At 40.6% G+C, this 12,218-nt stretch overlaps 2 protein-coding genes across 7 annotated transcripts; one reads left to right on the top strand and one right to left on the bottom strand.

The window, feature by feature from the left end:
* The first annotated feature begins 3,831 nt into the window (after window positions 1-3,831).
* Window positions 3,832-6,674, top strand: nme6 (NME/NM23 nucleoside diphosphate kinase 6). 4 transcript variants are annotated; one of them, XM_053887949.1, is made up of 7 exons: window positions 3,837-3,921; window positions 4,029-4,086; window positions 4,150-4,211; window positions 4,674-4,776; window positions 4,953-4,992; window positions 5,401-5,561; window positions 5,950-6,674. In XM_053887949.1, the coding sequence occupies exons 3-7, from the start codon at window positions 4,203-4,205 to the stop codon at window positions 6,102-6,104; spliced, it is 468 nt and encodes a 155-aa protein (XP_053743924.1). In that variant the 5' UTR covers window positions 3,837-3,921; window positions 4,029-4,086; window positions 4,150-4,202; the 3' UTR covers window positions 6,105-6,674. The 4 variants fall into 4 exon arrangements, with proteins under 4 accessions (XP_053743923.1, XP_053743924.1, XP_053743926.1 ...); XM_053887948.1 differs by lacking the exon at window positions 4,029-4,086 and having other exon boundaries at window positions 3,832-3,921; window positions 4,116-4,211; XM_053887951.1 differs by lacking the exon at window positions 4,029-4,086.
* Window positions 6,395-10,677, bottom strand: baalcb (BAALC binder of MAP3K1 and KLF4 b). 3 transcript variants are annotated; one of them, XM_053887955.1, is made up of 5 exons: window positions 10,430-10,677; window positions 9,179-9,288; window positions 8,903-9,115; window positions 7,200-7,399; window positions 6,395-7,053 (listed from the first exon to the last, which is right to left on the bottom strand). In XM_053887955.1, the coding sequence occupies exons 3-5, from the start codon at window positions 9,078-9,080 to the stop codon at window positions 6,901-6,903; spliced, it is 531 nt and encodes a 176-aa protein (XP_053743930.1). In that variant the 5' UTR covers window positions 9,081-9,115; window positions 9,179-9,288; window positions 10,430-10,677; the 3' UTR covers window positions 6,395-6,900. The 3 variants fall into 3 exon arrangements, with proteins under 3 accessions (XP_053743930.1, XP_053743929.1, XP_053743928.1); XM_053887954.1 differs by having other exon boundaries at window positions 6,396-7,053; window positions 9,198-9,288; XM_053887953.1 differs by having other exon boundaries at window positions 6,397-7,053; window positions 9,183-9,288.
* Between the last annotated feature and the right edge of the window lie 1,541 nt (window positions 10,678-12,218).

The raw sequence follows: 12,218 nt of genomic DNA, 5'->3' as shown, positions 1-12,218 counted from the left end.
TGAAGGACATTTGCATGTGTGGTATAAATAAAGCTGGCAGCTGACAGCAGATCTGCAGACGTACACATGGAGGGGAAACTGCTAACTGCGGAGGATTCAGCCGCGGGAGGTGGAGCCGGCGCATGGAAACTACTTGGATAATGTCAAAGACTGAAGACAAAACTCTGCACTTCATCGTAGTTTCATCTAAACATAAGATGATGCTCTTAATTCAAGGCAGAAATAACAAATATGAAAAACATGTGAACCCGCCATAAATACTACCTGATAATATTACTAAGATTAATAAATAGATCGTAAGAGTTAGTGTGAGAGCAACTTTAAATCTTTGCATAACATGACACAACTAGATGGTTTTCAATATCTTCATGCTGAAGCAGATCACAAAATATTCAGAAATGATTTTTGTGATAAGACGCCAGACATTTTTTGTCTTGTTTGCAGTAGAAAAAAAAAACTTTTTATTGATCCCTTAGAACATTTTTACATTTTTAACATGGCCAACACTGTCCTGGTCGTCTCCCCCCGTGAGTCTGGTTTTAAAAAGGATTTGCAGGAATTATATTTTCAAATAATTCTTTTACTGTCTACTGTTTTCTATTGTATTTCTAGTCATCTATCTGAAATCTCACATTTTCAGCTGAAGTTTCGTTTCCAAGATCACGACCTCAAATGAACCTGAACTACACTGACGTGATGAAACTCGCCGGTTAATTTGTTAGCTGGTTGAGTGAGACACATCATTAAAAGGCGGCTCATTGGCGTTGAACTGCTTGAACCTGGACCAGGATAACGTGGATCATTTGTCCCGCGCTGCTGACTCATTACATGGAATGACACTAATGCTGCGGCGTGTCCTTCTGTGGACACGGCAGTTGCCAGGCCTGAGGTTGACACAGCTGTCGCGGACAGCCCCGTCCCGTGCGCTCAGGCTGCGCAACGGCAAAGGTCAAAGGTCGCAGGCATTTAGGGTAAAAGGGAGTGAACAGGTGATGCGGAGTTTAGGCTGAAGCTCCCCCGTGATTTACACACGGAACCGGAGGATTTCCACCAAGACCCCAGAGGACGGCGAGCGACGAGTCATTCCATTAGCTAAACCACTTATGGCTGGAGCTTCTGTGAGGGAAGTTAGAACTATGGTATCTATGCAACAATTCTGTGTAATGTGTGGAGGGATGGAATATTAATAGTTAGGGGTGGGATTCGATAAAAAAAATTAATCTTGTTAATTGTATAAGAATATTTGACACAAAAAGCCACATTTTTCAATTTGAATGAATTTGGTATACAAGTAACATCTTAGCAAGTTACAACTGACGACCTGACGGGCTTATGTCCACCCGTACTAACTGCAGATGCCACTTATGTCCGGTCGGTCGGAACCGATGGTGACTATATTCAAGTTTTCATATCACCTTATTTAAACTAAAGCTCTTTTAATGTCTTGAAAATATTTCTATAAGTACATTCGGAGTAGTGGAAACCCTGTCCATTGTGTAGTGAAAGACCTCCCTGAACCAAAGCAAACAGATGCTTTTGTTTGTTTTTGTTCAGGGATTCCTCCATGTTTGTTGATGTTGTTCTCATCCTAGCTGCCACGTGTCTTGTGCATCAGTGTGATCAGAGGACCAGGAACTCCTGCACTTACAAAGGTTCCCTGTTGTCTGGAGAGCAAACTGTTCAATTAAATTAAATCAAATTATTGAGGAAAAGTGTAGTGGTCTTGACTGGTCTCCAGCCTGGAGCTCACATCAAGGTGCTAATGACAGGAGGATGTTGTCCTACCAAAAGGTGATCACCTCAGGGTTTGATTTGGTTTATGCGACACCTCCATCAGGCTGTGATCTGAGGGCGGAGCCTTCAGAGGTGTCGCCACAGGAAAGAGCTTTTGTCACCGCTGGAGCAGGACAATGGCGCCAATGTGTGATGCTGAAGACGGCTGCTGTCGTGACGTCTACACTTTCGACACTCGCTCTTCTTATGACCTGCTCAATAAGGAGAGTGGAGATCACAGTGAAAGCTGTATATACTCACCATCTGCTGCAGGAATGAGGAGACAGGGAACAGGGAGTTATTTCACCAGAAACAAAGGACATTAACCAAAACTGAAGTTTGTGGTCATCAGACAGCTGCTGTCTGACGGAACGACAACTGCAGGAGAGCAACAGCAGCGGTCAGGAGGCGACAGGCAGCGGTGGTCAACCAGACGGGGATGCTGCCTCAAGCAGCCGCTCTGCTGGTGATTCAAACATACTGAGGCACAAGTTCTCCCAATAGAAACGTATTTTACAATACAGTGGTCAAAGAAGAGTTAAAAAAAATATATGAATTATATGAATTTCTTTTGTATTATCTATTTATTTCTTTTTGCAAAAATTCACCGGGGGAAAATCTGACATAAAAATGTAAATATAATAATGAAACAAGGTGTCATATAATTTTAAATAAAATCAAATGAAAGTCAAAAAACTTAATGAAATAAATCCAGGAGGAGGCAGAAAATGAATGGAAGACGGGAAATAAATTATCATTGGTAAAAGAGAAAATAAACCAGATCATTCTTCAACTCACGAATACATATAAATAAATAAACAAAAGCATCATTTTGAAAATAACCGGTCAAGTAAATTACATGAGTGAAAAAATCTAAATACATTTCTGTCATGCTCACATGGAATCAGAAAGATAGTGAGCTAGTGGGGAGAAGCCCCTTCAGACCCTTCATTTTCAACAAAAGTCTGAGACTGGTTGTTTTCCTTTGTTGCCAGTAAAACAATTTTCAGACAACTTATCAATTCAAACTAGTTTTTATACCACGCAAAGTGTTATATCCTGATCCTAACACCCTCAAGAGCTGCTCTGATCATCTCCTGAGGGGGAGGAATGGTAACAGCTGTGGTGTCACCCTCAGGCCACGTGACATGGGCAGGTGGGACAAACCTATGCCGCAGACCCCCTGCCCTCCCCTTCTCTCTGTGAAAGTCAACTCGCTCACACATTCACAATGTCTTCTTTTCAAGGGTGTGGACTTCTTTGCATCGCTGGAATGTGCTGGGAGTTACTGTACGTCTGATCTGCCACATGGATGGAATTCCATAGACAACGACCTCAGCGCAACCAGTGTCCCAGTCAGGACCGGCCGCTCCAGATCAAATCAAGCATCGTGGAGAACCAGATGACCTCTACATTCTATGTTTTGTATGGGAGTGGCTAGTGTGGGAGTGAAACTGAAATTGTGATTTGGATCTTCCTGTCAACGTGTCCAAGAGGCTGCCTTCCACTCACTGACCTCTTGCTTGCCATAGACGTGCCCTTGAGCCAGTCCTCACTCGTGCTTCTCACTGACTCCTTCAAATATTTTTTTTGAGATCATGTGAATTCCAATATATAAGTTGGAATGTGCACCAGACAGTTATATATTAATTATAGATGAAGAATACGTTTGGTGTGCTGCAATGATGTCACATTTTTTCACATGAACAAATTTTAGTGGCAACTGAAATATACTCTTAAAATATTTTTATTTCATTCTTGATCAATATTGTATTGCAAAATAATTCTATACATTTTAAACAAAATCTATTCCAGTACGTTTATTTAGTTATTGTGATGTTTGTAGTAGGAAAAACATTTGAATTATAAATTAGTTAAATACCTGCATTACAACCATTTTAAAGAGAAAATAACGTAAATAATGACAATATAATATGCCGATAAATAAAAAATAAATAAATAATGCCCCTTGCACTCAAATTAAATCAGATTTACCGAGAATTTAGGGCGGAACCTAATGTGATTATTTCGTTTTTACAGGGACACATTTAATAGACGGACCGCCCAGTGACTTCTAGCCACAATCGCCCAATTCAGACTGCGGTTAAAATGTAACTAGCTATAACGCGAGGTGATCTTCCAATAAAGGTGTGTATGCCATATATTTTGATGACATATGTTTCATTTTTTTCATCGTGGGGTGCTTTGAACGTGACGCTAAAATGTGTCTTACAAAAAATATCTCTACGTAATAGGTTGCTTTCCTCCGAGTGGTAGAATTGACGGATGATTCCAGCAAACAAACAATTTTTGGTAGTAAAATACATATTTATCTTCTGTAGAAAATGTTGTTGACAGTGTGTCGTCTGTCGAAAGTGCTGCAGCTCACCCTGGCGGTCATCAAGCCCGATGCAGTCGCGCACCCGGTCATGTTGGAGGTACACGAGAATATTATTTGCGCTGCCTACATCTCTCTAAATAATCCGATGTCTGATGTTTGACTCTACTCAAGTATTTAGCAATGATTCATTGCGTCTCCAGTCATAAATATGTCTATCAAAGTCTAGTTTTGAGAATAGGAGTAATACTTAAACTGAAATAATTGAGAAACGATACAATTTTTCTTTGCAGAAATGACCTTTATTGGCTTGCACGCATCTTTCTTTCATAAAACTGCAGTCAAATATAGGGTGTACATTTCATAATAAAGTTCATAACGCAGTCTTAGTTCACCTCCTCTAAAAAGAATATTGTAGCAACACAGCTAAGATTGATTTCATTGTGTATTTTTTGTTTAAATTTACATTTTTTATATATATTTTGTCAACTGAGGTTGCATTACATCCCACAATGAAACTGAAAACCACAGTTATTGTTCATAGTTTTTTCCTAATTTTCAGGCCCTTCACCAAAAAATCCTGGATGACAACTTTTCTGTTGTACGGTGCAGAGAGCTTGTGTTCAGGAGGCAGGACTCTGAGAGATTTTACTCGGAGCATGCAGGTCGGTCCTTTTCACAAACGGACCATTTCTGTATGTGTCTATAAACAACTGCGTTTAACCCTGACAGCAGGACCCTGAATGTGCCGCATCGATTTCGTGTCTTATTATTGAGGGGCAAGAAAAGACATCTCTTCATGTCGCCTTGTGAAAATTGAGTTTTTAAATTTGTGTTGCAGGAAGATTCTTCTATCAAAGACTTGTTGAATTCATGTCAAGGTGAGTCACGCAGCATCCATGTTACCTACTTGGGTCTTTAAATGCTGACAAGGCATATTAATAAAATGTACAGTCATGACTGAAATCTGAGTGTGTAGGTGTAAAGGATGTTCCTCTAGTCAAGTGTGACATGACAGCTGACTCTTCAATGATTAGCGGTCGCAGTTGGCTGCTCCTGCTGTGACTCTGAAGGTTCTTTCAATCACAGTCATTCTGCAGTTACCACAGCAACCACAGTGACATGAATCACTTGAGACAAAGGAAGCATCTCCTGCTTCATTCTGTATACTGAAGACAACACCCTGAGAGTTGAATACTCAACAGTTAGCTGGCCTCAGTACCAGTCTTCTGAAAACCATCACACCGAATAGCTTCTAAAACAGTCTGTCCTGTTATTGTCCCTGGCAGTGGCCCCATGAGAGCCTATATTCTAGCACGAGAAGATGCAGTTCAACGTTGGAGGCAGCTGATGGGCCCCACCAAAGTGTTCCGAGCGAGATACACGAGTCCGGAGTGTCTACGGGCCCAGTTTGGACTCACCGACACCAGGAACACAATTCACGGCTCAGGTGAACGCTAGCGATTCTCGCGACTGGAAAAACATGTCGCTCGTATTAGCTGGAAATACTTTTGTAAATAAAAGAGCTTTGACTGTTTTTTTTTAAGTTAAGTATTAAACAAAACGTGGACAAAAAAAATCAATATTATACATGGTAACTTCATCCCATGTATTTTTACACAAGAAAAAGGAATTATTAAACATTAAATTTGATATATTTGTTGAACTTTATCAATTTAACTTAATGAATGAATCCAAAAAGTACTCATAGATGTATAAATAAGATGTTATTTTTCAAAGGTGTCATTTTTTTCAAAGGATTGTATTATTTTTTATTATTATTTTAATTTTATTTTTAATTCTAAAATGCCGATCCTCCTGGTTTCCTGGTTTCCCAGATTCATTGGAATCTGCACGCAGAGAGATGGCCTTCTTCTTCCCAGACTTCAGCGCGGAGGAGTGGATGGAGAAGGAGGAGTTGTTGTTCAGATCTGGACTGATAAAGTACGAGCAAGACAAACTCATCCACATTATCTCGGAGCCAAAGTCGTGACCAGCGGCTTCTCATCAGTGATGCTCACTGGAAAAGACACTGTTGCTCTGTGTGTTTCTGTTTTTTTTTTCATGTACTACTAATCCTCAAAAATTCAGTCGATAATATTCATCACAGACTGAAGATTTAGTTATTATTATTATTCCTATTTCTATACAGGTTGCTTTCTAACTGTTTTAAACAGTCTATTTTGGAGTATCTTTGTCAGTTGGCCTAAATCTTAACGGAAAGGTCAGAGGTTTTAACAGATGACCCCACCTGTAATTCCTTCTGACTGTGTTATTGGTTTTTGCTACAGTTGCAATAACTGTTTAATAAATGCAATAGTTCCTCAATGTTCCCCCACTCTCCGACACTTTCATGTCGCCAAACAATGAGTTTGAACGCCCAAGAATGGAGACAGATAATGCGTCTTTATTTTCATCAGAATTAGAGCACGATGTAGCAACAAAACACTCAGTCTAAATCACTTCCTGATGCTACGGTCCTTGATGTTTGGAAACACTGTGATGTCAGACACTGCAGTGATCTGTTGCTGCTTGTTTACCACGGGTCAATAAAAATATAAATTCTGGACTCCAGTGTGCTTTCTCTTCATCTCCGTATCTCAACAAAGCTGTCAGCAATATGTGGATAATTTGCAGAAAAAAAACACGTATGTATGGATTCTTATTTATCAATCCAAAAAGGAAAAAGATTTTAAAAACTTGTAATCTTAATTCTCCTGTGCAACATGTGCTCCGATTGGCTCGTGTTCAACACTTCATCCCTCTTCATCGTTGACTCCTCCAGCAGCTCAAGTCTTGTGTTTCAGTGGCTCCATCGGCTTCACCACCTCATAGCTGGTGAGAGACTTCTTCACCTTGACGTTCTTGTCTACCTGGTGGATACTCTGGGTCACCATGATGGTCACCTGTTTGGTGGACATCCGGTTGTCCGGCCATTTGGTCTGGAAACAGGCAATATTGGTAAGACTCTCATTGACATGAGTCTCATTTTAAGAGCTTTGTAGGTGGCGCTGTTGGTGTTGGTGAGGTTCCTCTTAGATTTTAGAGCATAGCGCCACCTACTGGGCTCGGTATTGACAGGGCTTACGATCTCCTCCGTGTGAAGGACACTTCTTCGCTGCAAGGTGGTGCCTGAAGATGCCACCATCGCCTCCTGGTGGGGGGAGGCCAGTATTGCAGAAGGGCTGCTGGGTTTGACGTCGTCGAGGCTCGCTTCAGACACCGAAGAGCAGACGGTCAGGTAGGCCTGCGCAGGTGGCGGCAGACTGTCCTCAAAGAAATCGGTCACTGAAATGTAACATAGAAGATATTATATTATCATAAATTCTCAGTAAAAGCTGCATTTCAAAATGTCAATTTGATCATGAAAAGTAAAAAAGGGGCCTGTATTCCTGCCTAGGTTCTGCTTCATGAAACTGAGGGTAGAAATGTTTTCGGTTCTGAATAAGCATCGTTTTCAAATTCTATCTCAGTGCTAATAATAATTTAAATCAAATCATATTTGTGTTTATTTTTAATTTCCCATTGTTTTGTTTCTTTGTTTTAGTTTATTTTCCATTATTGACTTTTATTAACTCCTCTTTTTAATATTTAAATCTAATTCATACAGATTTAAAATCTATCTAATCTAATATATATATATATATATATATATATATATACAGAGTATATATATCGTGAGCTCGGTTTAGACCGTCGTGAGACAGGTTAGTTTTACCCTACTGATGATGTGTTGCAATAGTAATCCTGGTATATATGATAATGTCATGTATTTAGTCAATGCCACACATTTAATTTTCTTATATTCAAAATCTTTCGGTTAAAAAATATAATAATGATGATAATTATAATAATAACAACAATGACAACAACAATAATAATAATAACAGTTTTTTGATAATAATAAATGACTATGAAACAACAAAATAATAAATTTGCTTCCTCATGGACTTCCGAATGGATTTAGTTGTACATGAAATATATAAACTACAATTTCATTTACTAACTGTTGCTATTATTCTAACTGTTAAAATTATGGAGCTCACAACACTGATACTGGTAAAGTGTTCTCTGCCACAGTTCAATTCCCCTCATGTGTCGTATTGTCATCAGAAGGTGGTCAGTGCCCAGACACCGGTCTGTCTAGTCCCTTGGCAGGGAAACCACAGTGATGTGGACAGAAGCGGTCGTCGTCCAGACTTCTGCCTCACACAGCCTCGCTGTTCCCAGCGAGTGGAAGTGTTTCAGTAAATACATCCTGTTGCCATGAGAGCGCGTCCTGCGAGTAGCCAGCTTTTCATGTCACTGGTTTGTCCCTTCAAAGAGAGAAGCTCAGACAATGAAGATGGATCAGATCGGAATGAACTGGTGTGTCGTCGCCTGAGCAAGCTGTCGCGCTTGTCTCACACCTTCTGATGATGGCGGCTGTAAATAATGGAATAGTACGTGTCGCAAGATTACACTTGGAAAAAATGAATAAATACATTGAGAACGAGAACTCACAACAAGCACAGTAAGTTTTTCAGACATTCATATTTCCCACTGATTCTGGCAGCCCCTGAACACATCATCCAGCATAATAATAATAATAATAATAATAATAATAATAATAATGACAAAAACACCACTTGTAGGGTCCTCCTCCATGTCGTGTTATGTGATGCTCCCTGACATAATTTGATATTTATGTCATCAGCAAAATCACATTTGTTCCAGTGAAACTGAACATGCATTTGTATATAGATTTGCAGATTGTTGAGAGTCAATGCATCAACAACAGAACCCACTCACCAGGACTGTGCCTGTCAGAGTTGAATCCAGCCTCGGCGCCGTCAGACGGGATGCTCTGAATGGACGACAGCGGGATATCGGTGTCCGTGTTGGTCACCCAGGTGGACTCTGTCTCTTTGGTCCAGCTCTCCAGGTAACGGGGCTCCAAAGCATCTGTCCTGCTGCCCCCGCAGCCCATGACTCTGGCTCACACCTCACGGTAAACTCAGAGCACTGAAGCAGTGTGGAGGAAGAGCAGGGGCTCATCATCAAGACACTGGTGATGGGAAAAACAACTTACGTTTCCCTGGCAGACCTCGAGGCAGCATCTTGTGACGGTGGAGGAGGAACTGGAGCTCCGTCATGCAGACATCCTGTGTGGCACACGACCAGATCTTCTTTCAATTCTGCAATAAAATCTGGAGTTCACTCTCAAACAATGACTCAGTCCCAATTTTGAAGCCACATCCATCCATGGTTTCCATGGAGACCAAGACACTATTGGTGCTATTTTGGGTTTCATTAAAGACAGTCCCTGTAAAGTTGTCATATAATACGGCTCCATGACAGATTCTCTTTAGCCAACTGCAATTTTAGAATGTCCGGATCATTGTTACACCAGATGGTTTGTGCAGTGGAGAGACAGAGAACAAGCTGGATGGAGAACGTTAGAAAAGGAAGGTCCAGGCACCAAAGGAGGAGAAAATGAAGGAGGAACTGCATTATCTTGCATATTGTTCATTGAAGTGCATTTTCTCGCACATTGTTCACATGGTTTCTAAGCTCTTTAGTATAGCTTTTTTTGCACTTTATAGTATTATTTCTTTTTAATTTATTGTGGTATGTTGAGTACAGAGCTTTTTACGAACATAATTTCACTTGGGATTAATAAAGTTTTTCTGATTTTGATTCTGAAGAGGAGGAGAGTGGGGATACGATGAAAAGGTTGAAGGAGGCGGAGGAGAAATAGAAGGAGACGGAGAAGATGATGCTGACGGAAGAAGAAGATTTGTTATTAAAAAGAAATCGGCACTTTCAACTTCCATGACTTTTACTAAAGGGTAGTACAGGATGTCCTCTTGGCCCAGTCTGGGACAGGTTCCTAGTACCAATGATCCCAATAGGGAACAAGTACAAAAACATAGATGGATGTTTTGAGAGCCATGATCAAAATCATAATGGAAGACCAACACTTGACAACTACTATATATATATATATATATATATATATATATATATATATATATATATATATATATATATATATATATATATATATATATATATATATATATATATATATATATATATATATATCAGTGGAAATAAAGTTTAAATATATTCAAATTGAATAAATGTAAAAGACAATGTGTGTCGTTGTTTGAACCAGGACACAGAGGTGGTGGTTGTTGCAGGACAATATCATAGGAAACAACATTGATTGAACACCGTTGTTAAGGCTCGCTCATGAAAACACGCAGGCCGTGAAATCGGCGTTGACAGATACGAGGTGTCATGGAGCGACTAGTAAAAGAGACCGAGTCTCACCACTGTACTGGCGTCGATCACGCCCGGCGTGTTCCTCCGAGCGGCTGCCGGGCTGCACGCGCTGCAACACGGCGTCATAAACGAGGCAGCCGCGGTCCTTCGGATGCTGGCAACATGGCAACAGCTGGACTCCAGTGTCAGAACAGCAGCCACCGAGGAAGGCAGTGGTGGTGATGATGATGATGATGATGATGGCGATGATGACACACGGGTACGACGAAGACACGCGGCACTGAAGTCGAGGGGTCAAGCTCAGCTGACCACCGAACACAAGAACGCATGTAAACAACTCATTTATAAGTATGCCACTTGGTCACGTGGTTGTCTGCGCTTGAATTTCAACATTTAATACGTTGAAAACAGCATCCACATTACACGAAGACCAGCGTCTAAACATAAAGTCGACGTGTGCAACTTTGATTTATAATGTTTTATTTTTCGGTGTTGGTTTCACAGTGACAAAACACGACTTGCAAAACAGCGATTGCGCCACAAGAGGGCAGTCACACAACGAGGTCTATTATTATATGGTTTATCTTTTATTTCCGCCTACCTGCGCAGTAATACTTTCAATAACGCCTTTCTTGTACTATTATTATTTCTTTTTCAGAAAACAAGTGCTGAAAAAGCTGTGATTTTTGCCTCCTGACTTCAAGTGTCTTCAAAGTAGTTAGTATCTACTCGTCCTAAAAAAAACAAACTTGCTAGACGTTGGATTTCACCATAAAATAAGGAACCATAAGGAAGCCGAATTATTATTATGACATTATTATCACTTTGTTGACTATATCAATCTAATGTATCCCTCCATCCAAATAAATTCCGATATTAAAGAGTTTTTTTTGTGTTATTTATGTATAAATACATAAATTATGAATTTCAATAATTGATGGAAAGAATAAACAAATACAGTGACAGCTTTTTCGTGGTGTGGAGCTTTCGTGTCCTGCCTCTGCCTCGCCCTGTCTGCGCTGGGTTCCCTGAACGACAGGAAAATGAATCTTGTTGCTTGTGAACCAGTTGGTCGATAACTGCCGGTGCAGCTGTGATTTGTATGACCTGCCCTCATGTCCTATCTGACTGCTGGTCAATCGCCCAGTCTTTTATCACCATGACGATGAGCGTGTCACGAAACGCAACTCAGACTGGATAATAGAGATTCTACCAACTGGAAAACATTCATCTTTATATAAATCGACCTAATATACTATAAATATGTAATAATAATTTACTAGATTAAGATCACACTTGGGTCTATCTGTTCTCAGTTACCCTCTCTGGGATTCTAACCCCCAACCCTCGACCCAAAAAGTTAGCAAAGGCTCTCACATTTGTTTACCAAGTGTGCGGTGCTAACAAACCTCACTAGTGTGTAGCAGCTGCTGTTTGAAGATAGTGAGTCAATCTGTTCACCACCAAGTTCCAAGGTTGAGCAGAACACTTTCCTGCCAAACCTTCACTCGGCCAGGAGCGCGGACCTGCCTAAACCATCACTGGAGGTCTTGCAGGGCAGAAAGTCAGTGATGAAGTTTGGAGCTTGTTTCAAATCCTACCGTTTCTTAAACATTCTGCTTGTATGTAGCAGGAAAGGACCTGGACCTGGATCCGATTATGGATCCCGCATGAGCAAATTTCATCAGCAAATTGTTAATACTAGAACTGCCAGCTAATCCAGATTGCTTTGCCCAAAGGTTACAGTTCGGCGGCATCAATCACATCTCCTTTTTACTTTTTTCCCCTGGCAGACGTGGACCTTCCCCTTTGGTCCGGCGGTGGCAGACCCTTCCTC

The sequence above is a fragment of the Synchiropus splendidus genome, chromosome 15 (genome assembly GCF_027744825.2).
Source record: "Synchiropus splendidus isolate RoL2022-P1 chromosome 15, RoL_Sspl_1.0, whole genome shotgun sequence".
In the NCBI taxonomy this organism is placed as follows: Eukaryota; Metazoa; Chordata; class Actinopteri; order Syngnathiformes; family Callionymidae; genus Synchiropus; species Synchiropus splendidus.
Note: the sequence above shows the minus strand (reverse complement) of the source record. Positions and strands in the feature narration are given on the sequence as shown.

Excerpts from the sequence above, each read along its gene's own strand:
- baalcb (XM_053887955.1), bottom strand. The coding sequence starts at position 9,080 with ATGGGCTGCGGGGGCAGCAGGACAGATGCTTTGGAGCCCCGTTACCTG. Across the intron at positions 7,400-8,902 it reads CTCTGACAGGCACAGTCCTG|TGACCGATTTCTTTGAGGAC; the intron begins GTGAGTGGGTTC and ends GTTACATTTCAG. Across the intron at positions 7,054-7,199 it reads TCCTTCACACGGAGGAGATC|ACCAAATGGCCGGACAACCG; the intron begins GTAAGCCCTGTC and ends GCCTGTTTCCAG.
- nme6 (XM_053887948.1), top strand. The coding sequence starts at position 4,119 with ATGTTGTTGACAGTGTGTCGTCTGTCGAAAGTGCTGCAGCTCACCCTG. Across the intron at positions 4,777-4,952 it reads ATTTTACTCGGAGCATGCAG|GAAGATTCTTCTATCAAAGA; the intron begins GTCGGTCCTTTT and ends TTTGTGTTGCAG. Across the intron at positions 4,993-5,400 it reads CTTGTTGAATTCATGTCAAG|TGGCCCCATGAGAGCCTATA; the intron begins GTGAGTCACGCA and ends TGTCCCTGGCAG.